The sequence below is a fragment of the Mustelus asterias genome, chromosome 21, assembly GCF_964213995.1.
Source record: "Mustelus asterias chromosome 21, sMusAst1.hap1.1, whole genome shotgun sequence".
NCBI classification, from domain to species: Eukaryota; Metazoa; Chordata; class Chondrichthyes; order Carcharhiniformes; family Triakidae; genus Mustelus; species Mustelus asterias.
This window is the reverse complement of record NC_135821.1, coordinates 7,478,308-7,502,392: the sequence shown is the minus strand read 5'-3', so window position 1 is coordinate 7,502,392 and position 24,085 is coordinate 7,478,308. Positions and strand designations below refer to the sequence as shown.

At 48.3% G+C, this 24,085-nt stretch overlaps 1 protein-coding gene across 1 annotated transcript; it reads left to right on the top strand.

Moving 5' to 3' along the window:
* Positions 1 to 1,865: 1,865 nt before the first annotated feature.
* LOC144509505 (uncharacterized) lies at positions 1,866 to 22,431 on the top strand. Its single transcript, XM_078238411.1, has 5 exons — positions 1,866 to 2,003; positions 10,398 to 10,676; positions 14,121 to 14,291; positions 18,428 to 18,691; positions 19,134 to 22,431. Exons 1-5 carry the CDS (start codon positions 1,866 to 1,868, stop codon positions 19,473 to 19,475), a joined length of 1,194 nt encoding a protein of 397 aa, XP_078094537.1. The 3' UTR covers positions 19,476 to 22,431.
* Positions 22,432 to 24,085: the final 1,654 nt, after the last annotated feature.

Genomic DNA, 24,085 nt, shown 5'->3' with positions numbered 1-24,085 from the left:
CTGGTCAGGTGCTGAATTCATCTTCAGTCGCGTTTCAACTCACTCGTCGCCACACTCTGGCGCAATGCACCCTAACCAGCACAGTCTTTCAGAATGTGAGAGAAAACCGGAACACCCGGAGGAAACCCATGCAGACACGGGGAGAATGTGCAGACTCCACACAGACAGTAACCCAAACCGGGAATCGAACCCAGGTCCCTGCTGCTGTAAGACAGCAGCGCTAGCCACCGTGCCGCTCCAGCAGTTGTCAAGGCAGTTGTCAGGGCCAACATTCTTCCCCAGTTAGCCTCTTGTTAGATTGCTGTTGCTACCTGGTCATGCGCTGAATTCATCTTCAGTCACATTTCAGTAATTAACTCCGAATAATTGTTTGTGATTTTCTATAGACTGGGCACGCTCATCTCAGGTTACTCAGTGTCAGTTTCCATCGCGAGTGAATTGCGATGTTTCGATTGCTAATCCCGCACCTTTCTCTGCAGTGTTGGGCGGGTCATGACAAACTGAACTATTTGGTATTGTATTAAAGTTAGTGCCTGAACAGGGACCCTGGGGCTGGATTTATCCATCGGCTTGCGGGCAGCACCGCAAGGTGCAAATATTTAAAAACACACACCAGTACTCAGGGGATTAGGGGTAATATATTAACATGAATTGAGGAATGTTGAATGGATCAAAAACTAAACATAGAACATAGAACAGTACAGCACAGAACAGGCCCTTCGGCCCACAATGTTGTGCCGAGCTTTATCTGAAACCAAGATCAAGCTATCCCACTCCCTATCATCCTGGTGTGCTCCATGTGCCTATCCAATAACCGCTTAAATGTTCCTAAAGTGTCTGACTCCACTATCACTGCAGGCAGTCCATTCCACACCCCAACCACTCTCTGAGTAAAGAACCTACCTCGGACATCCTTCCTATATCTCCCACCATGAATCCAATAGTTATGCCCCCTTATAATAGCTCCATCCACCCGAGGAAAAAATCTGTGAACATTCACTCTATCTATCCCCTTCATCATTTTATAAACCTCTATTCAGTCTCCCCTCAATCTCCTCCGCTCCAGAGAAAACAGCCCAAGCTCCCTCAACCTTTCCTCATAAGACCTACCCTCCAAACCAGGCAGCATCCTGGTAAATCTCCTCTGCACTCTTTCCAGCGCTTCCACATCCTTCTTGTAGTGAGGTGACCAGAAACGTAAGCCTCGGAATAAACAAATTATTTTCCGGTTGCCGGGCTCCACCTGGTGGCCAGGACGTGGGACTGGGCCATTGGGAAACTGTGTCATCGAACCCGAGAAACGAGAAGGAGAAGGAGGCCATTCAGCCCTTCGAGCCTGCTCCCCCATTCATTCTGATCATGGCTGAACTCAATAGCCTGATTCCGCCTTCTCCCCATATCCCTCGATCCCTTCAGCCCCAAGAGCTGCATCTCATTTCTTCTTGAAATCAGACAATGTTTTGGTCTCAACTACATTAGTTGGGAGTGAATTCCACACATTCAGCACCCTCTGGGTGAAGAGATTTCTCCTCACCTCAGTCCCAAAAGGTTTACCCCTCATCCTCAAACTACAGCCCCTAGTTCTGGACTTCCCCCTACCATCAGGAACATTCTTTCTGTATCATAAAAAAATGTTCCCAGCACAATGTTTCCTTGAGGAGCAGCGCTGTCTACAGGAGTTTAGACATTTCACCCACTGGGTGTCAGACAGGCAACCCAACAGTGGAGGGGAGAGGAATGGAGAGAATTGTTGGTGATATAGACCTGGGTGTCATTCACGTACATTTGTAAGTTGATACGTTTTCTGGTGATGTCACTGAAAGGTGGGTGGTCAGGAGTCAATCCTTGAGGGTACAATAGACATAATGGCCAGGATACAGGAAGTGAAGGCATTTCTGGTGTTTGGCTACAGCCGGATGGATAGGAATGGAAGCAGCTGGATGATGGAGGGGAGGGGGCTGGAGGAGGACAGTGTGGTCAACGATGACAGCGATGCAGCCAGGGCGAGGAAGATGAGTTCCACACGGACCACCTATTTATTCATGGGTTGACATTATAGGCACGTTGTACTGTGAGTGAGCGCAGATTTAACTATCTCAACACATTCCAGGAACTAAATAACCTGGTGATCTTTGCCAGTGACAAACCTGTTCCCCAACCAACCAACCAGCCAATGCACTCCTGTCCCATCAGGATGTGGAATGTGAATCTCAATCAAAAAACACAATTGATGTCATGGATCAGGGGAGAGAGACAGAAACTAACATTTCAACATTCCAAAGCTGTACTAGTAACATTGTACAAAGAGGGAATTAGACCCCCACAGACCCTGAATACTGGATCACTGACCACACTGGAGTTCCTCCCAGATCCTGGTATTTATTCCATATTATCCGTTTCTATGCTCCAGGTGTTTCTCTGTGGGCTGTGGGTGTTTGGGAATCTTCCAATGATAATGATGCACTGATGACAGTAAAACAATTAATTAAATAATGAAGCATCATAATTGAAACCGGTTTATCAATATCTGAGCTGCCAGATATAGGAGAGAAACAGACGGGACTGTAGAGGCATTCCAACTGAAAATGGTGAGTTATCTGTTTCAATATTTAGCTGAGGAATATTTAAGATTCAATGTGGAGTTTTGGGTTTATCTCCAGGTGTGTGTGGGATATCAGCATTACTCCAGCTACCTGCTGTGACACAGTATCGGGGAACCCCAACACTGTCTGCACTATTCTGCAAAGTGCAATAGTTTCCAATTCCTTTTCATCTGCTCTCCCAGGAAACTGAAATGATATTTAATTCCACAATTCCATTGAGCCTCGCTGACACCTGGAAGAGGGAATGTTGGATAGGGATCAGCACTGGGAATCCTGTTTGATCTTTCTCAGTATGAACTTTTCTCATATCTCTGTAGAGTCGATGAATGAGCTGTGTAATTATCACCGTTTAAAAGAGATTGTGGAGGAACCAGGATGAGGGATTGCAACACTGGGAAAACTCTGCTGCCTTTAGTGCTGACCTGCCTCATTAATAAAGTAAGAAGTCTCACAACACCAGGTTAAAGTCCAACAGGTTTATTTGGTAGCAAAAGTCACCAAATAAAAGCTACTGAATAAACCTGTTGGACTTTAACCTGGTGCTGTGAGACTTCTTACTGTGTTTACCCCAGTCCAACGCCGGCATCTCCACATCATTAACAAAGAACAAAGAACAGTACAGCACAAGAACAGGCCCTTCGGCCCTCCAAGCCCGTGCTGGTCATGACGCCCTAACTAAACTAAAAAAAACCCTCTGCCCTTACTCGGTCCGTATCCCTCTATTCCCTCCCTATCCATGGACCCATCCAGATGCCTCTTAAATGTTGTTAATGTGCCTGCTTCCACCACCTCCTCTGGCAGCGGGTTCCAGGCACCCACCACTCTCTGTGTGAAAAACCTCCCCCACACATCTCCCTTAAACTTTCCCCCCTCTCACCTTGAACCTGTGCCCCCTTGTAATTGACACCTCGACCCTGGGAAAAAGCCTCTGACTGTCCACCCTGTCTGTGCCTCTCATCATTTTGTCGACCTCTAATCAGGTCTTTCCCCTCAGCCACCGTCTTTCCAGTAAAAAAGAACTGTAAAACCATCGCGACACAAACTAACTCCAGCATTTATTGTGATAAAATTCATTTATCCACTGGATAAATGACGAGTGGTGTACCGCAGGGCTCTGTATTGGGACCTCTGCTGTTTGTGATTTATATAAATGATCTGGAAGAAGGAGGAACTGGGGTGATCAGTAAGTTTGCGGACGACACAAAACTGGCAGGACTTGCAGATAGTGAGGAACATTGTCAGAGGCTACAGAAGGATATAGATAGGCTGGAAATTTGGGCAAAGAAATGGCAGATGGAGTTCAATCCTGATAAATGCGAAGTGATGCATTTTGGTGGGAATAATGTAGGGAGGAGCTACACGATAAATGGAAGAACCATAAAGGGTGTAGAGACGCAGAGGGACCTGGGTGTGCAAGTCCACAGATCTTTGAAGGTGACGTCACAGGTGGAGAAGGTGGTGAAGAAGGCATATGGTATGCTTGCCTTTATAGGACAGGGCATAGAGTATAAAAGTTGGGGTCTGATGTTGCAGATGTATAGAACGTTGGTTCGGCCGCATTTGGAATACTGCGTCCAGTTCTGGTCGCCACACTACTAGAAGGACGTGGAGGCTTTGGAGAGAGTACAGAGGAGGTTTACCAGGATTTTGCCTGGTATGGAGGGGCTTGGTTATGAGGAGAGATTGGGGAAACTGGGGTTGTTCTCCTTGGAAAGACGGAGGATGAGGGGAGACTTAATAGAGGTGTATAAAATTATGAAAGGCATAGATAGGGTGAACGGTGGGAAGCTTTTCCCCGGGTCGGTGGTGACGTTCACGAGGGGTCATAGGTTCAAGGTGAAGGGGGGGAGGTTTAACACAGATATCAGAAGGACATATTTCACACAGAGGGTCGTGGGGGCCTGGAATGTGTTGCCGGGCAAGGTGGTGGAGGCGGACACACTGGGAACGTTTAAGACTTATCTAGACAGCTATATGAACGGAGTGGGAATGGAGGGATACAAAAGAGTGGTCTAGTTTGGACCAGGGAGCGGCGCGGGCTAATTGTTCCTGGTTTCTCGTTTCAAGGCTTCATTCTATGATCATCTTGCTGGTGCCAGGACAGAGCGAGACTGCGGATAGTTGGGAACCTGTCTCGGGGGCAGGGAATTCATATGGTGTTCGTGGAAGTGGAAATGACTAGGGTTGGGAAGCATTTTCCGATCAGGGCCATTGTGATCTCCTGGACTCGTTTCGATCGCCTCAGGGGGTCGGAGAGGAATTTCCCAGATTTTTTTTCCCCATATTGGCCCTGGGGTTTTTCACTCTGGGGTTTCGCCTCTCCCTGGAGATCACATGGTCTGGAATGGGGGGGTGGGGGTGAGTTAATAGGTTGTAATGAACAAAGCATCGTAGCTGTGAGGGACAGCTCGGTGGATAGGATATTGGTGTGTAGATAGGCTGGAAAATTGGGCGGGGATCCTGGATTCAGGATTCAATCCTGGACCGGGGAGCGGCGTGGGCTTGGAGGGCCGAAGGGCCTGTTCCTGTGCTGTATTGTTCTTTGTTCTTTGTTTGTTGTTCTTGGATGGAGCATTTTATTAATGTTTCAGATATTTCCCTAACATATCTCATCAATTATTTTCTAACTACAGAAGCCATCATCCAGGGGCAGGAATATAAACTATTCACAAACAGCACCCACCCTCGCTAACTCCATTAATGGTTTCCAAGTCAGAAGGTTGTGGGTTTGAGCCCCCACTCTGGGAATTGACCTTATAATTCAGGCAGACATTGGCCACTGAGGAAGCTCTGCATTGTCGGGTGGACAAAGTAAAGTAAAGTTTATATATTAGTGTCACAAGTAAGGCTTACATTAACACTGCAATGAAGTTACTGTGAAATTCCCCAAGTCGCCACAGTCCGGCGCCTGTTCAGGACAATGCACCCTAACCAGCACAGTCTTTCAGACCGTAGGAGGAAACCAGAGAACCCGGAGGAAACCCACGCAGACACGGGGAGAACGTGCAGACTCCAGACAGACAGTGACCCAAGCTGGGAATGCGAAGCTGGGTCCCTGGCGCTGTGAGGCAGCAGCACTAACCACTGTGCCACCGTGCCGCCCCAGCAAGGCAGTTGTCTGGGCCAACATTCTTGCCCAGTTAGCCACTTGTTAGATTGCCGTCGCTACCTGGTCAGGTGCTGAATTCATCTTCAGTCGCGTTTCAACTCACTCGTCGCCACACTCTGGCGCAATGCACCCTAACCAGCACAGTCTTTCAGAGTGTGAGAGAAAACCGGAACACCCGGAGGAAACCCATGCAGACACGGGGAGAATGTGCAGACTCCACACAGACAGTAACCCAAACCGGGAATCGAACCCAGGTCCCTGCTGCTGTAAGACAGCAGTGCTAGCCACCGTGCCGCTCCAGCAGTTGTCAAGGCAGTTGTCAGGGCCAACATTCTTCCCCAGTTAGCCTCTTGTTAGATTGCTGTTGCTACCTGGTCAGGCGCTGAATTCATCTTCAGTCACATTTCAGTAATTAACTCCGAATAATTGTTTGTGATTTTCTATAAACTGAGCACGCCCGTCTCAGGTTACTCAGTGTCAGTTTCCATCGCGAGTGAATTGCGATGTTTCGATTCCAATCCCGCACCTTTCTCTGCAGTGTTGGGCGGGTCATGACAAACTGAACTATTTGGTATTGTATTAAAGTTAGTGCCTGAACAGGGACCCTGGGGCTGGATTTATCCATCGGCTTGCGGGCAGCACCGCAAGGTGCGAATATTGTTTAAAAACACACACCAGTACTCAGGGGATTAGGGGTAATATATTAACATGAATTGAGGAATGTTGAATGGATCAAAAACTAAACATAGAACATAGAACAGTACAGCACAGAACAGGCCCTTCGGCCCACAATGTTGTGCCGAGCTTTATCTGAAACCAAGATCAAGCTATCCCACTCCCTATCATCCTGGTGTGCTCCATGTGCCTATCCAATAACCGCTTAAATGTTCCTAAAGTGTCTGACTCCACTATCACTGCAGGCAGTCCATTCCACACCCCAACCACTCTCTGAGTAAAGAACCTACCTCGGACATCCTTCCTATATCTCCCACCATGAATCCTATAGTTATGCCCCCTTGTAATAGCTCCATCCACCCCGAGGAAATAGTCTTTGAACATTCACTCTATCTATCCCCTTCATCATTTTATAAACCTCTATTCAGTCTCCCCTCAATCTCCTCCGCTCCAGAGAGAACAGCCCAAGCTCCCTCAACCTTTCCTCATAAGACCGACCCTCCAAACCAGGCAGCATCCTGGTAAATCTCCTCTGCACTCTTTCCAGCGCTTCCACATCCTTCTTGTCGTGAGGTGACCAGCAACGTAAGCCTCGGAATAAACAAATTATTTTCCGGTTGCCGGGCTCCACCTGGTGGCCAGGACGTGGGACTCGGCCATTGGGAAACTGTGTCATCGAACCCGAGAAACGAGAAGGAGAAGGAGGCCATTCAGCCCTTCGAGCCTGCTCCCCCATTCATTCTGATCATGGCTGAACTCAATAGCCTGATCCCGCCTTCTCCCCATATCCCTCGATCCCTTCAGCCCCAAGAGCTACATCTCATTTCTTCTTGAAATCAGACAATGTTTTGGTCTCAACTACATTAGTTGGGAGTGAATTCCACACATTCAGCACCCTCTGGGTGAAGAGATTTCTCCTCACCTCAGTCCCAAAAGGTTTACCCCTCATCCTCAAACTACAGCCCCTAGTTCTGGACTTCCCCCTACCATCAGGAACATTCTTTCTGTATCATAAAAAAATGTTCCCAGCACAATGTTTCCTTGAGGAGCAGCGCTGTCTACAGGAGTTTAGACATTTCACCCACTGGGTGTCAGACAGGCAACCCAACAGTGGAGGGGAGAGGAATGGAGAGAATTGTTGGTGATATAGACCTGGGTGTCATTCACGTACATTTGTAAGTTGATACGTTTTCTGGTGATGTCACTGAAAGGTGGGTGGTCAGGAGTCAATCCTTGAGGGTACAATAGACATAATGGCCAGGATACAGGAAGTGAAGGCATTTCTGGTGTTTGGCTAGAGCCGGATGGATAGGAATGGAAGCAGCTGGATGATGGAGGGGAGGGGGCTGGAGGAGGACAGTGTGGTCAACGATGACAGCGATGCAGCCAGGGCGAGGAAGATGAGTTCCACACGGACCACCTATTTATTCATGGGTTGACATTATAGGCACGTTGTAGTGTGAGTGAGCGCAGATTTAACTATCTCAACACATTCCAGGAACTAAATAACCTGGTGATCTTTGCCAGTGACAAACCTGTTCCCCAACCAACCAACCAGCCAATGCACTCCTGTCCCATCAGGATGTGGAATGTGAATCTCAATCAAAAAACACAATTGATGTCATGGATCAGGGGAGAGAGACAGAAACTAACATTTCAACGTTCCAAAGCTGTACTAGTAACATTGTACAAAGAGGGAATTAGACCCCCACAGACCCTGAATACTGGATCACTGAGCACACTGGAGTTCCTCCCAGATCCTGGTATTTATTCCATATTATCCGTTTCTATGCTCCAGGTGTTTCACTGTGGGCTGAGAGTGTTTGGGAATCTTCCAATGATAATGATGCACTGATGGCAGTAAAACAATTAATTAAACAACGGAGCATCATTATTGAAACCGGTTTATCAATATCTGAGCTGCCAGATATAGGAGAGAAACAGACGGAACTGTCGAGGCATTCCAACTGAAAATGGTGAGTTATCTGTTTCAATATTTAGCTGTGGAATATTTAAGATTCAACGTGGAGTTTTGGGTTTATCTCCAGGTGTGTGTGGGATATCAGCATTACTCCAGCTACCTGCTGTGACACAGTATCGGGGAACCCCAACACTGTCTGCACTATTCTGCAAAGTGTCTGCAATAGTTTCCAATTCCTTTTCATCTGCTCTCCCAGGTAACTGCTCGCTGGCATTTCTGCTCCAGGTATCAATCTCACCCGGGCAGCGACTTGGATACCAGCCCGAGGTCCTGTGTTGGGTGGCACCCTCAGGGAGGGCTCCACGTGAAATTGTGCCCAGTGGTTCCCCCTGTTTTCTGGGGAATGATGGGGGTCTTTCTGGGTGATGGGGATGTGATGAGCCGAATGGTTTTCCTCATATTTTGTGCTTCACAGAGTTGCAATTGATGGGTACGTTGGTGAGTTATGAGTTTGCAAAGCAGTGAAACAGATTCTTAATGTTTTAATGATCTCCGTGGGTGAGAATTGAGACTCTTTGACGCTGTCAGGGTGATTGGGGACCAGGAAAACGTACGAGAAATTCCTGACAATTTATAAGCCACCATTCCTGAATAAAAAGAAGGATTCTTGGTTTAACACCTGCGTGATTTTCCTGAACACGCTTCAATCTCTTTCCTAATGAATTTTTTCTGATCCCTTTTACCCAGTCCCAATGACATTTAGAGAACGATAGACACCCCACCCCCTCACTATCATCAAATCGAAACTTACTGATCCTCTCCAACTCTAACTCAGTCTTTTCCACCACCTCAAAGTGGGAAACTCTTTCACTCTCTGTTTCTCACATTCCCACAATCGACTAAACTGAAAACCATGAAATAATTTTCTTTACTTGCTTCCAACCTCTCAAACCCCCGTCTCCTGCCCTCTGAGCCCCAATTCATTACCTCACTGACCCATTGTGTATTTCCACAGCTTTCTATCTTTAATCACAGGCGGTTTCCTTATCCTTATTTGTATATTTATTCATGTCACAATGACGTTACTGTGCAATGAAGTTACTGTGAAAATCCCCCAGTTGCCACACTCCGGTGACTTTTCGGGTACACCGAGGGAGAATTTAGCACGGCCAACACACCTAACCAGCACGTCTTTCGGACTGTGGGAGGAAACTGGAGCACCCGGAGGAAACCCACGCAGACACGGGGAGAGCAAATCCATTGAGTATTGAAACCAATGTCAATCTTTGGTTCTGGCCGCACTTGGAGCATTGAGTGTAATTTTGTCCATTTTCCCCAGTGAGTGATATTGAGTGTGTGTAGTGGAAAGTGATCAGGAGAATCAGCAATATTCAGGCTCCACATTATTCGGATCCAGTTTGACTTGTTTGACAGACACAGGCTCAGAGACGGAGCGACTGAGGATTTTAAAATGTCGAAGGGATTGGATAGGTTATTTGAGATGGACACGAATGGGATTGGGAATGAGTCTAAAATCCTGAGGGAAAGGTTAAATCAGTGGTTCCCAAAGGGTGCGGCGCGCCACACTGGTGCGGCGAGAGGGGATGGCAAGTGTGACGGGAAGATTCAAGAACAATCAAAGAAACATTGAAACATGGTTTAAACAAGCATTGTTTTATACTTTCTGGATGTCCCATGATCATATTATAAAGTAGTTGTGTTCTATGTTATGAATCAAGCACTGCTCGGAGTTGTTTTTGAATGTATTTATCATCAATAAAAAATTTGGTGTGGCACGAGCAAATTTTTATTCTGAAAGTGCGGCCCAGTGAAAAAAGTTTGGGAACCACTGGGTTAAATATTGGGAAGGATTTATCACCAGCCTCTGGGCCGTGTGGTATCCACAGATTCACTGTCATTCCCCCCCGCCCCCCAACCCTGTGACCAGGCAGTTTGCCCCCCTTTTAATGTCCCCCTCATGGGTCTGTGTTTTTTCTTCCGCCTTGGGATGTTTTTTCGGTGTCAAATTTTGGACGACGTGGGGATTGTTGAAGGTGTTTTATGAATGTAACTTCTTTCTCAACTTCAGAGTGGGAAAACCTACGTGATCCGCGTTGGCTGCACGAATGATTTCTATGTGGGAAGGTCAGAGAATGCTGCTGAAGTGTTTGCTGAGGTTGTACAGCTTCTTCAGCCTCAGCCTGGCTCCCCCAATGAAATGGTATTTGTATATCAGGAACAGCTGTCTGACAGCGAGCATGAAGAGGCTGTAAAGAAACTGACAGGTTACAATATCGAACGGCAGACACTGCAGTCGTTTCACCAGATCATTGAGACTGACAGTCACCTGTTGATAAAAATCACATTGGTAAGTGTTATCCGGAACTGACATCCCAGTTCCGTGGCGATGGTCAGGTTTCCCCTCCCACAGGGGGTTTCAATCAGCAGCAAACACTGTCACTGGGCTGGACTCTGCAAAGTGTGTTTTACAATGTGAAGTAATTTAATTCTGGGTTTATTTATCCCAGTCATACTTTCCCCTCACCCCACCCCACAATCTCCTCTCGGGGCAATTTCATATCTTCAGCAACACCTCCCACCCAATCAAAGCTGCTGGATCCAGCCCACCCACCTGCCCGTCCCCCAATCCCACCCCCATCGGGTAGAGGGGCTCCGACTGCCCCCCCACTGAAATCAGCAACTCATTGGAGCTTCCCGTTCATCTGTGATGGGACTCGCACACTCTCTAAAGGGGAATATTGTGAGGTGACTGCCCAGGGTCATTGGATGGTTTCAACCCCAATTTATCCCCTAAACCCATGGTCACCACAATCTTATCTCCAGCCCTCGTGCTGCTACTCTACAGCACAAGGAAACGCCCCCTTGTCCATTGGGATCGACCTATACTCTCTTATCATTATTACCTTTTACTAATTCCCAGCTCCAATGGGGAAACAAGAAAAATTTATGAAATGGGTTTCACCAATCACAACCCAATTCCGACTAGGAGAAGATCGAACATAGAACAGTACAGCACAGAACAGGCCCTTCGGCCCACGATGTTGTGCCGAGCTTTATCTGAAACCAAGATCAAGCTATCCCACTCCCTAACATCGTGGTGTGCTCCATGTGCTGATCCAGAGAGAAAAATCCAGAAAGAGGCCGCGATCAACAGAGATCCCAGTCTGAGGGTACAGACAGAGCAAGCACAGTCTGAGAGTACAGACAGGGTAAGCACAGTCTGAGAGTACACACAGGGGACGCACAGTCTGAGAGTACAGACAGCGGAAGCACAGTCTGAGTGTGCAGACAGGGATGCACAATCTGAGAGTACAGACAGGGGAAGCACAGTCTGAGAGTACAGACAGGGGAAGCACAGTCTGAGAGTACAGAATTGTGGAGTACAGTCTGAGAGTACAGACAACGGAAGCATAGTCTGAGAGTGCCGACAGGGAAAGCACAATCCGAGAGTACAGTCAGGGGAAGGACAGTCTTATAGAACAGACAGAGGAAGCACAGTCTGAGAGTATGGACAATGGAAGCATAGTCTGAGAATACAGACAGGGGAAGCACTGTCTGAGAGTACAGACAGGGGTAGCACTGTCTGAGAGTACAGACAGGGGAAGCACAGTCTGAGACGACAGACAGGGGGGTACAGACAGAGCAAGCACAGTCTGAGAATACAGACAGGGGAAGCACAGTCTGAAAGTACAGACAGGTGAAGTCCAGTCTGAGAGTACAGACAGGGGAAGCACAGTACGAGAGTACAGAGAAGGGGTGCACAGTGTCAGAGTACAGACAGGGGAAGCAGAGTTTGAGAGTACAGGCAGGGGAAGGACAGTCTGAGAGTACAGACGGGGGAAGCACAGTCTGAGAGTACAGACAGGGGAAGCACAGTCTGAGAGTACAGACAGGGAAGCACAGTCTGAGAGTACATACAGGGGGAGCACAGTCTGAGAGTACAGACAGGGGAAGCACAGTCCGAGAGAACGGACAGTGGAAGCACAGTCTGAGAGTACAGACAGGGGAACCACAGTCTGAGAGTACAGACAGCGGAAGCACAGTCTGAGAGTACAGACAGGGGAGGCACAGTCTGAGAGTACAGACAGCAGAAGCACAGTCTGAGAGTACAGACAGGGGAGGCACAGTCTGAGAGTACAGACTGGGGAAGCAAAGTCAGAGAATACAGACAGTGGAAGCACAGTCTGAGAGTACAGTCAGGGGAAGCACAGTCTGTGAGGACAGACAGGGGAAGCAAAGACTGAGGGTACGGATAATGGAAGCACAGTCTGAGACTACAGACAGTGGAGTACAGACAGGGGTAGCACAGTCTGAGAGCACAGACAGGGGAAGCGGAGTTTGAGAGAACAGACATGGGGAGCACCGTCTGAGAGTACAGACAGGGGAAGCACGGTCTGAGACTAAAGACAGGGGAAGCACAGTCTGAGAGTACAGACAGGCGAAGCACATCTGTGAGAACAGACATGGGGAGCACAGTCCGCGAGTACAGGCAGGGGAAGCACAGTCTGAGAGTCCAGACAGAGGAAGCACAGTCTGAGAGTACAGTCAGGGGAAGCAAAGACTGAGGGTACGGACAATGGAAGCACAGTCTGAGACTACAGACAGTGGAGTACAGACAGGGGTAGCACAGTCTGAGAGCACAGGCAGCGGAAGCACAGTCTGAGAGCAGAGACAGCGGAAGCACAGTCTGAGAGTACAGACAGGGGACGCACAGTCTGAGAGTACAGACAGTGGAAGCACAGTTTGAGAGTACAGACAGGGGAAGCACAGTCTGAGAGTAGAGACAGCGGAAGCACAGTCTGAGAGTACAGACAGGGGAAGCACAGTCTGAGAGTACAGACAGGGGAAGCACAGTCTGAGAATACTGGGACTGTGTGGAGTGGAAAGTGATCAGGAGAATCAGCAATATTCAGGCTCCACATTATTCAGATCCAGTTTGACTTGTTAGACAGACACAGGCTCAGAGACGGAGCGACTGAGGAATTTAAAATGCTGAAGGGATTGGACAGGTTATTTGGGATGGACACGAATGGGATTGGGAATGTGTCTAAAATCCTGAGGGAAAGGTTAAATATTGGGACGGATTTATCACCAGCCTCCGGGCTATGTAGTATCCACAGATTCACTGTCATCCTTTATGAAGGACAATGGGGCGGCACAGTGGTTAGTATTGCTGCCTCACAGCACCAGGGATTCAGTTTCAATTCCTAGCTTGGGTCAGTGTCTGTGTGGAGTCTGCACATTCTCCCCATGTCTGCGTGGGTTTCCTCCGGGTGCTCCAGTTTCCTCCCACAGTCTGAAAGATGTGCGGGTTAGGTGGATTGGGCTGTGCTAAATTGCCCCTTGGTGTCAGGGTGACTAGCCAGAGTAAATGGCTGGGGTTCTTTGGATCGGGCCTGTGTGGGATTGTGGTCGGTGCAGACTCAATGGGCTGAATGGCCTCCTTCTGCACTGTAAAGTTCTTTGCTTCTATGGAAATAGACATTTCTCTGAGTGAGGAGGTTACACCCAGTTTACAGAGAAAGTGTTTCTGGTTATCTTCGATTCTCGGCTTTTCCCTGAATTTGCTGATTGGCTCAGGATTTTAAGTCAGAAATTGCTGCCTTTTATTCTCCTTATTGATCCCCCAACCTGTGACCAGGCAGTTTCCCCCCCTCCTAATACCCCCCTCATGGGTCTGGGTTCCTTTATCCTCACGTTTCTGCCTTGGGATGTCGTTTGTTGTCGGATTTTGGACGATGTGGAGATTGTGGAAGGTGTTTTATGAATGTTACTTCTTTCTCAACTTCAGAGTGGACAAAGATCAGAGGATTCTCAGGTTGATGAGATTGCGAGTGAATTGATGAAACTGTCGCTTACAAAACATGCCAAACAGCCCAGCAGCGAGGATGGAGCAGTTGCTGAGAAACAGAAAGTACCAGATTCACTGGATTTGCTGCACACGATTTCGAGCAGCTCTCAGGTAACAATGATGTGTTGCTAAATGTGATACTGGGCATGAAGTTGGTTAGTGTTATCCGGAACAGACATCCCAGTTCCATGGCGATGGTCAGGTTTCCCCTCCCACAGGGGGTTTCAATCAGCAGCAAACACTGTCACTGGGCTGGACTCTGCAAAGTGTGTTTTACAATGTGAAGTAATTTAATTCTGGGTTTATTTATCCCAGTCATACTTTCCCCTCACCCCACCCCACCATCCCCTCTCGGGGCAATTTGATATCTTCAGCAACACCTCCCACCCAATCAAAGCTGCTGGATCCAGCCCACCCCCCTGCCCGTCCCCCAATCCCACCCCCATCAGGTAGAGGGGCTCCGACTGCCCCCCCACTGAAACCAGCAACTCATTGGAGCTTCCCGTTCATCTGTGATGGGACTCGCACACTCTCTAAAGGGGAATATTGTGAGGTGACTGCCCAGGGTCATTGGATGGTTTCAACCCCAATTTATCCCCTAAACCCATGGTCACCACAATCTTATCTCCAGCCCTCGTGCTGCTACTCTACAGCACAAGGAAACGCCCCCTTGTCCATTGGGATCGACCTATACTCTCTTATCATTATTACCTTTTACTAATTCCCAGCTCCAATGGGGAAACAGGAACTATTTGTGAAATGGGTTTCACCAATCACAACCCAATTCCGACTGGGAGAAGATCCAGAGAGAAAAATCCAGAAAGTGGCCGCGATCTACAGAGATCCGAGTCTGAGGGTACAGACAGAGCAAGCACAGTCTGAGAGTACAGGAAGGGGATGCACAGTCTGAGAGTACAAACAGAGCAAGCACAGTCTGAGGATAACAGTCGAAGGGTCTTTTTCCGGCTGGAGGTCTGTGACCAGTGGTGTTCCGCAGGGCTCTGTACTGGGACCTCTGCTATTTGTGATATATATAAATGATTTGGAAGAAGGTGTAACTGGTGTTATCAGCAAGTTTGCAGATGACACGAAGATGGCTGGACTTGCGGATTGCGATGAGCATTGTCGGACAATACAGCAGGATATAGATAGGCTGGAAAATTTGGCGGAGAAATGGCAGATGGAATTTAATCCGAAGAAATGCGAAGTGATGCATTTTGGAAGAACTAATGTAGGGGGGAGTTATACAATAAATGGCAGAGCCATCAAGAGTATAGAAACACAGAGGGACCTTGGTGTGCAAGTCCACAAATCCTTGAAGGTGGCAGCACAGGCGGAGAAGGTGGTGAAGAAGGCATATGGTATGCTTGCCTTTATAGGACGGGGGTACAGAGTATAAAAGCTGGGGTCTGATGTTGCAGCTGTATAGAATGCTGGTTAGGCCACATTTGGAATACCGCGTCCAGTTCTGGTCGCCGCACTACCAGAAGGACGTGGAGGCTTTAGAGAGAGTGCAGAGAAGGTTTACCAGGATGTTGCCTGGTAAGGAGGGTCTTAGCTATGAGGAGAGATTGGGTAAACTGGGCTTGTTCTCCCTGGAAAGACGGAGAATGAGGGGAGACCTAATTGAGGTGTACAAGATTATGAAGGATATAGATAGGGTGAACAGTGGGAAGCTTTTTCCCACGTTGGAGGTCACGAGGGGTCACGGGCTCAAGGTGAGAGGGGCGGGATATAACTCAGATATCAGAGGGACGTTTTTTACACAGAGAGTGGTGGGGGCCTGGAATGCGCTGCCAAGTAGGGTGGTGGAGGCAGACACGCTGGCATCGTTTAAGACTTAAGATAGTCACATGAGCAGACTGGGAACGGAGGGATACAAACGAATGGTCTAGTTGGACCAATGAGCGGCACAGGCTTGGAGGGCTGAAGGGCCTGTTTCCTGTGCTGTACTGTTCTTTGTTTTTTGAGACTACAGACAGGGGAGCAAAGTCTGAGACGACAGACAGGGGAACTGCAGTCTGAAAGTACAGACACGGCAAGCACAGTCTGAGAGGACAGACAGGGGGAGCACGGTCTGAGAGCACAGACAGGGTAAGCACAGTCTGAGATTACAGACAGGGGAGTCACAGTCTCAGAGCAGAGAGAGGAGAACACAGTCTGAGAGTACAGACATGGGAAGCACAGTCTGAGAGTACAGACAGGGGAAGCACAGTCTGGGAGTACAGACAGTGGAAGCACAGTCTGAGAGTAGAGACAGTGGAAGCACAGTCTGAGAGTACAGACAGGGGAAGCACAGTCTGAGAGTTCAGACAGGGGAAGCACAGTCTGAGAGTACAGACATGGGAAGCATAGTCTGGGAGTCCAGACAGCGGAAACACCATCTGAGAGTCCAGACAGGCGGAAGCACATTCTGAGACTTCAGACAGGGGAAGCAGAGTCTGAGAGTACAGACAGGGGAAGCAGAGTCTGAGATTACAGACAGGGGAAGTACAGTCTGAGAGCACAGACAGGGGAACACAGTCTGAGAGTACAGACAGGGGGAAGTGCAGTCTGAGAGTACAGACAGGGGAAGCACAGTCTGAGCGTTCAGACAGGGGGAAGCAGAGTCTGAGAATACAGACAGGGGAAGCACAGTCTGAGAGTACAGACAGGGGAAGCACAGTCTGAGAACACAGACAGGGGATGCACAGTCTGAGCGTTCAGACAGGGGGAAGCAGAGTCTGAGAATACAGACAGGGGAAGCACAGTCTGAGAGTACAGACAGGGGAAGCACAGTCTGAGAGTACAGACAGGGGAAGCACAGTCTGAGCGTTCAGACAGGGGGAAGCAGAGTCTGAGAATACAGACAGGGGAAGCACAGTCTGAGAGTACAGACAGGGGAAGCACAGTCTGAGAGTACAGACAGGGGAAGCACAGTCTGAGAGCACAGACAGGGGATGCACAGTCTGAGAGCACAGACAGGGGATGCACTGTCTGAGAGCACAGACAGGGGAGGCACAGTCTCAGAGTACAGGCAGGGGAAGCACAGTCTGAGAGTACAGACAGGGGACGCACAGTCTGAGCTTTCAGACAGGGAGAAGCAGAGTCTGAGAGTACAGACAGGGGAAGCACAGTCTGAGAGTACAGACAGGGGACGCACAGGCTGAGAGTACAGACAGGGGAAGCACAGTCTGAGTGTACAGGCAGGGGAAGCACAGTCTGAGAGTACAGACAGTGGAAGCACAGTCTGAGAGTACAGACAGGGGAAGTCCAGTCTGTGAGACCAGACAGGGGAAGCACAGTCTGAGAGTACAGACAGGGGAAGCACAGTCTGAGAATACTGGGACTGTGTGGAGTGGAAAGTGATCAGGAGAATCAGCAATATTCAGGCTCCACATTATTCAGATCCAGTTTGACTTGTTCGACAGACACAGGCTCAGAGACGGAGCGACTGAGGATTTTAAAATGCTGAAGGGATTGGACAGGTTATTTGAGATGGACATAAATGGGTTTGGGAATTTGTGTAAAATCCTGAGGGAAAGGTTAAATATTGGGAAGGATTTATCAGCAGCCTCCGGGCTGTGTAGTATCCACAGATTCACTGTCATCCTTTATGAAGGACAATGGGGCGGCACAGTGGTTAGCATTGCTGCCTCACAGCACCAGGGATTCAGTTTCAATTCCGAGCTTGGGTCACTGTCTGTGCGGAGTCTGCACATTTTCCCCGTGTCTGCGTGGGTTTCCTCCGGGTGCTCCAGTTTCCTCCCACAGTCTGAAAGATGTGCGGGTTAGGTGGATTGGGCTGTGCTAAATTGCCCCTTGGTGTCAGGGTGACGAGCCAGAGTAAATGGCTGGGGTTCTTTGGATCGGGCCTGTGTGGGAATGTGGTCGGTGCAGACTCAATGGGCTGAATGGCCTCCTTCTGCACTGTAAAGTTCTTTGCTTCTATGGAAATAGACATTTCTCTGAGTGAGGAGGTTACACCCAGTTTAGAGAAAGTGTTTCTGGTTATCTTCGATTCTCGGCTTTTCCCTGAATTTGCTGATTGGCTCAGGATTTTAAGTCAGAAATTGCTGCCTTTTATTCTCCTTATTGACCCCCCAACCTGTGACCAGGCAGTTTCCCCCCCTCCTAATACCCCCCTCATGGGTCTGGGTTCCTTTATCCTCACGTTTCTGCCTTGGGATGTCGTTTGTTGTCGAATTTTGGATGACGTGGAGATTGTCGAAGGTGTTTTATGAATGTTACTTCTTTCTCAACTTCAGATTGTACACACCTACGTGTTCCAGCTGGTCGGCACTGATTATTTCTGTGTGGGAAGGTCAGAGAATCCAAGAGCTCAGCTTGCTGAGTTTGAGGCTGTTTGCGGGATAAAGACCTCGCTTGCATGTCATGCACGGCTGTCCGACAGCGAGCATGAAGAAACTGTTCAGAAAGTGAAAAGTTCCAACCTTCAACGGCAGACATTGAAGAAGTATCGGATCTCTCAGCAACGTGATTTGGCAAATGTGTTTCCTGGCATTGAGTTGGTAAGTGTTATCCGGAACTGACATCCCAGTTCAGTGGCGATGGTCATGTTTCCCCTCCCACAGGGGGTTTCAATCAGCAGCAAACACTGTCACTGGGCTGGACTCTGCAAAGTGTGTTTCTTTATTCAGCATTTGGTAAATTGGAATTTGTAGTAATTAAAACCTGGGTTTATTTATCCCAGTCATATTTACCCTCCTCCCACCCCCAGAATGAAAAAAAAAACAATTAAAGGCTACAGTTCAGGAATTCCCCATCTGAACCCTTTTCCAATCCCCCACCACCTCCAATCCCCACTGTACGTCAGAGCTGCTCCCACCCCTCCCAATACTCTTGTGTCTGTTATTCCTCATGTTGCCACTTTGGGATGTTTGTGTACAACATCGGGGATGTTGGGAGATTGTGAAAGTTGCAGATTAAATGTAAGCTCCTTCTCTCCTTCAGGTTACACACATCTACTTAATCCATGAGAAGGACACCACATATTACAAAGTGGGTTTTTCTCAGAATCCAGAGAAGCGGCTCTCTCAACTTCAGACAGGAAACCCCCGACAACTGATACCTGTGTGTCACGTAGCGGTGAGCGCCAATGAGAAAGAGAAAGAGGTTCAAGATGAATTGAAGGACTTTAAAGCAAAGCTGGACGGAGGCACCGAATGGTTTAATCTCGACACTGAGGACAAAGTTAAAAAGGCAGAAAATGCAGTGAAACGCCTGGCACAGAATGCTGGAGATTTTGTCAAATTTACCAATAAGACAAAAGCTGCCGCACGAATGGGTGTTTGAATCAACATTGAACGGTGTCACTGGGCTCGGCCAAGAATCTTGCCATTTATATCATTCGTTGAAAAATCCAAATTTGAAGCCATTTAATTCGAGATTTATTAATCCTATTAATTTTATGTTTGATTTAATGCCCTCCTCAGGGGCATTGACATTTACCACCCATTGGGATACAATACAATGGAAGCAACAACTCCGGGGTTCAGTTTCCTACCTCCCCCCCCCCCCCCCGTCCCCCAATCCCACCCCCATCAGGTAGAGGGGCTCCGACTGCCCCCCCCCCCCCCCCCACTGAAACCAGCAACTCATTGGAGCTTCCCGTTCATCTGTGATGGGACTCGCACACTCTCTAAAGGGGAATATTGTGAGGTGACTACTCGGGGTCACTGAGTGCAATTTACCCCAATTTACCCCCTCAACTCCCCATCCCGACGATGCAAAGTCCAGCCCCGTGGGACCCAGTACATGCTGCTATTCCGCTGCTAAAGGCATCACGCTCTGTGCTGTGCAATGGGATCTCCCTGTGCTCTTTTAGCATCATTTTCTTCTAATAATCTATCCGATTCTTCATGTAAAAATCCCAAAGGGTTTGTTTAGTTAGAAGGTGACCTCTCACTAACCAGCGTGCAATATATTAACTCTGTTAATGAACTGTCTAACACTGGGTGATGGGCAGAGTTTCTCTGAGCTTAGGTTCAGGGGCTGCACCGACTGAAGGAGCTGAGATTGATTCCAGTCTGGGGGTAACTCACGTCCTCGATCCAGCAGCAACTCCCACTTTACACTTCAGTGTTGCTCCCAGCAGCTGAGTGGATGGACCAGCCTGCTCAAACTGGGACAGTAAGAAGTCTCACAACACCAGGTTAAAGTCCAACAGGTTTATTTGGTAGCACGAGCTTTCGGAGCGCCGCTCCTTCATCAGGTGAGTGCTAAAGCTTGGACAGAGCGGCTCACTCAACCCACCCCAGCTCCCGGGACAGCGAAAGGGGGGGGGGGGGGGGGGTGGCAGCGGGGAAGCAGTCACGCTTCCAGTTCCCGACTGCTCTCCAGTGACTCCGACAGGAGTGTGTGAAGTGTGAGGATAATTGTGAGGCTCTCAGAGTTGTCCATCCTGTCCACACCCTGGTGAGATATTGGAGGGTGCGGGACTGAGAGTCAGGGGAGGAGGGAAGGGGATGGGAGTTGTGGAAGTGTGGATTGGAGCAGGAGGTAGGCCGAGAGCAACCCGCAGTTACTGCATTACTGGAAACCAGCCAGATTCGTAAAGTGAAGAGCCTTAATTCTGAGACAATTAAAGAATAAGCAATTAATCAATAGATCTATTCGAAAGGCTGGGAATATAATCTGTAACACAAAGTTTATAATCTTTTACATTTTATAATTACACATAATTAATGCTTGATTTTAAATACATTAGTCATAAATGATGAAAATTGTAAGTGGCTAAACTCCAAACTTTCGCACCCTTGGCAAATTACACTCAGTTGGAAAAGGAATGGGGCCTGATTCAAATAGTCTCATTTTTTAGCAAGCATTTGCATTAAAACACCAGGAGATGCATGGGAGGCACGGTGGCACAGTAGTTAGCACTCCTGCCTCACAGCGCCAGGGACCCGGGTTCGATTCCTGACTTGGGTCACTGTCTGTGTGGAGTCTGCACGTTCTCCCCGTGTCTGCGTGGGTTCCCTCCAGGTGCTCCAGTTTCCTCCCACGGTCTGAAAGATGACTTAGGTTCACAGGTGGACAGAGTGGTGAAAAAGGCATTCGGCATGCTTGGTTTCATCGGTCAGAACATTGAATACAGGAGTTGGGACGTCTTGTTGAAGTTGTACAAGACATTGGTAAGGCCACACTTGGAATACTGTGAGCAATTCTGTTCACCCTATTCTTGAGAGGATATTATTAAACTAGAAAGAGTTCAGAAAAGATTTACCAGGATGCTACTGTGACTTGATGGATTGAGTGAAAGGAGAGGCTGGATAGACTGGGACTTTTTTCTCTGGAGTGTAGGAGGCTGAGGGGTGATCTTATAATGTCTATAAAATAATGAGGGGCACAAATCAGCTATCTAGATAGTCAATATCTTTTCCCAGAGGTAGGGGAGTCTAACACTAGAGGGCATAGGTTTAAGGTGAGAGGGGAGCGATACAAAAGTGTCCAGAGGGGCAATTTTTTCACACAAAGGGTGGTGAATGCCTGGAACAAGCTGCCAGAGGTAGTAGTAGAGGCAGGTACAATTTTGTCTTTTAAAAAGCATTTAGATAGTTACATGGGTACGATAGGTATAGAGTGATATGGGCAAAATGCGGGCAATTGGGATGAGCTTAGGGGTTTTAAAAAAGAAAGTGCGGCATGGACAAGTTGGGCCGAAGGGCCTGTTTCCATGCTGTAAACCTCTATGACTCGATGACTCTATGTGCGGGTTAGGTGGATTGGCCATGCTAAATTGCCCCTTGCTCAATTGTCCAAAGATGTGTAGGTTAGGTGCATTGACCATGCTAAATTCTTCCTCGGTGTACCCGAACAGGCGCCGGAGTGTGGCGACTAGGGGATTTTCACAGTAACTTCATTGCAGTGTTAATGTAAGCCTAGTTGTGACACTAATAAATAAACGTTAAGCTTTAAAAAAAGCAAGTGGGAATCGGCGCCAATTATTCATCAGCAGATGGTTAAATGACCCAATTATTGGGCAACCCTTGGGCTAATTTGAGTGAAGAGAGTGTGAGTGACGGGGGTAAAAATGAAGGTTTGGAGTGGCCATTTTGTTCTCGTGTTATTCAGGTTTTGGAATTATCACTTCACACCTTCAGACTGAGCAACCGAGGAAAGTCTGTTTGATTGTTCAAGTTAAACTTTCTCCTCTTACTGTTCATTGCTGTTAATTATATTACGCCTTTTTATCTTTTTAACTTGTTATCTTTCTGTCCTTTAATAGTGAATAAAGCTTTTGCATTTACCATTTGAAGTGTTGATTCTTGCCGGATTGTGAAAGTCTGGTGGAACCTGCTTGAATTCACAATTGGGGATTTATTGCAAACTAACAGTACCCCCGGTGTCCTCAGAGTTGTCGATTCTGTCCACACTCTGGTGAGATACTGGAGGGTGCGGGACTGCAGCCTACTGAGAGTCAGGGGAGGAGGGAAGGGGATTGGAGTTGTGGAATTGTGGATTGGAGCAGGAGGAAGGATGAGGAGCAGGAGGAAGTCACAAGTAAGGCTTACATAAACACTACAATGAAGTTACTGTGAAATTCCCCAAGTCGCCACAGTCCGGCGCCTGTTCAGGACAATGCACCCGAACCAGCACAGTCTTTCAGACTGTGGGAGGAAACTAGAGCACCCGGAGGAAACCCACACAGACACGGGGAGAATGTGCAGACTCCAGACAGACAGTGACCCAAGCTGGGAATGCGAAGCTGGGTCCCTGGCGCTGTGAGGCAGCAGCGCTAACCACTGTGCCACCGTGCCGCCCCAGCAAGGCAGTTGTCTGGGCCAACATTCTTGCCCAGTTAGCCACTTGTTAGATTGCCGTCGCTACCTGGTCAGGTGCTGAATTCATCTTCAGTCGCGTTTCAACTCACTCGTCGCCACACTCCGGCGCAATGCACCCTAACCAGCACAGTCTTTCAGAATGCAGGAGAAAACCGGAACACCCGGAGGAAACCCACGCAGACACGGGGAGAATGTGCAGACTCCACACAGACAGTAACCCAAACCGGGAATCGAACCCAGGTCCCTGCTGCTGTAAGACAGCAGCGCTAGCCACCGTGCCGCTCCAGCAGTTGTCAAGGCAGTTGTCAGGGCCAACATTCTTCCCCAGTTAGCCTCTTGTTAGATTGCTGTTGCTACCTGGTCAGGCGCTGAATTCATCTTCAGTCACATTTCAGTAATTAACTCCGAATAATTGTTTGTGATTTTCTATAGACTGGGCACGCTCATCTCAGGTTACTCAGTGTCAGTTTCCATCGCGAGTGAAATGCGATGTTTCGATTGCTAATCCCGCACCTTTCTCTGCAGTGTTGGGCGGGTCATGACAAACTGAACTATTTGGTATTGTATTGAAGTTAGTGCCTGAACAGGGACCCTGGGGCTGGATTTATCCATCGGCTTGCGGGCAGCACCGCAAGGTGCGAATATTTAAAAACACACACCAGTACTCAGGGGATTAGGGGTAATATATTAACATGAATTGAGGAATGTTGAATGGATCAAAAACTAAACATAGAACATAGAACAGTACAGCACAGAACAGGCCCTTCGGCCCACAATGTTGTGCCGAGCTTCATCTGAAACCAAGATCAAGCTATCCCACTCCCTATCATCCTGGTGTGCTCCATGTGCCTATCCAATAACCGCTTAAATGTTCCTAAAGTGTCTGACTCCACTATCACTGCAGGCAGTCCATTCCACACCCCAACCACTCTCTGAGTAAAGAACCTACCTCGGACATCCTTCCTATATCTCCCACCATGAATCCTATAGTTATGCCCCCTTGTAATAGCTCCATCCACCCCGAGGAAATAGTCTTTGAACATTCACTCTATCTATCCCCTTCATCATTTTATAAACCTCTATTCAGTCTCCCCTCAATCTCCTCCGCTCCAGAGAAAACAG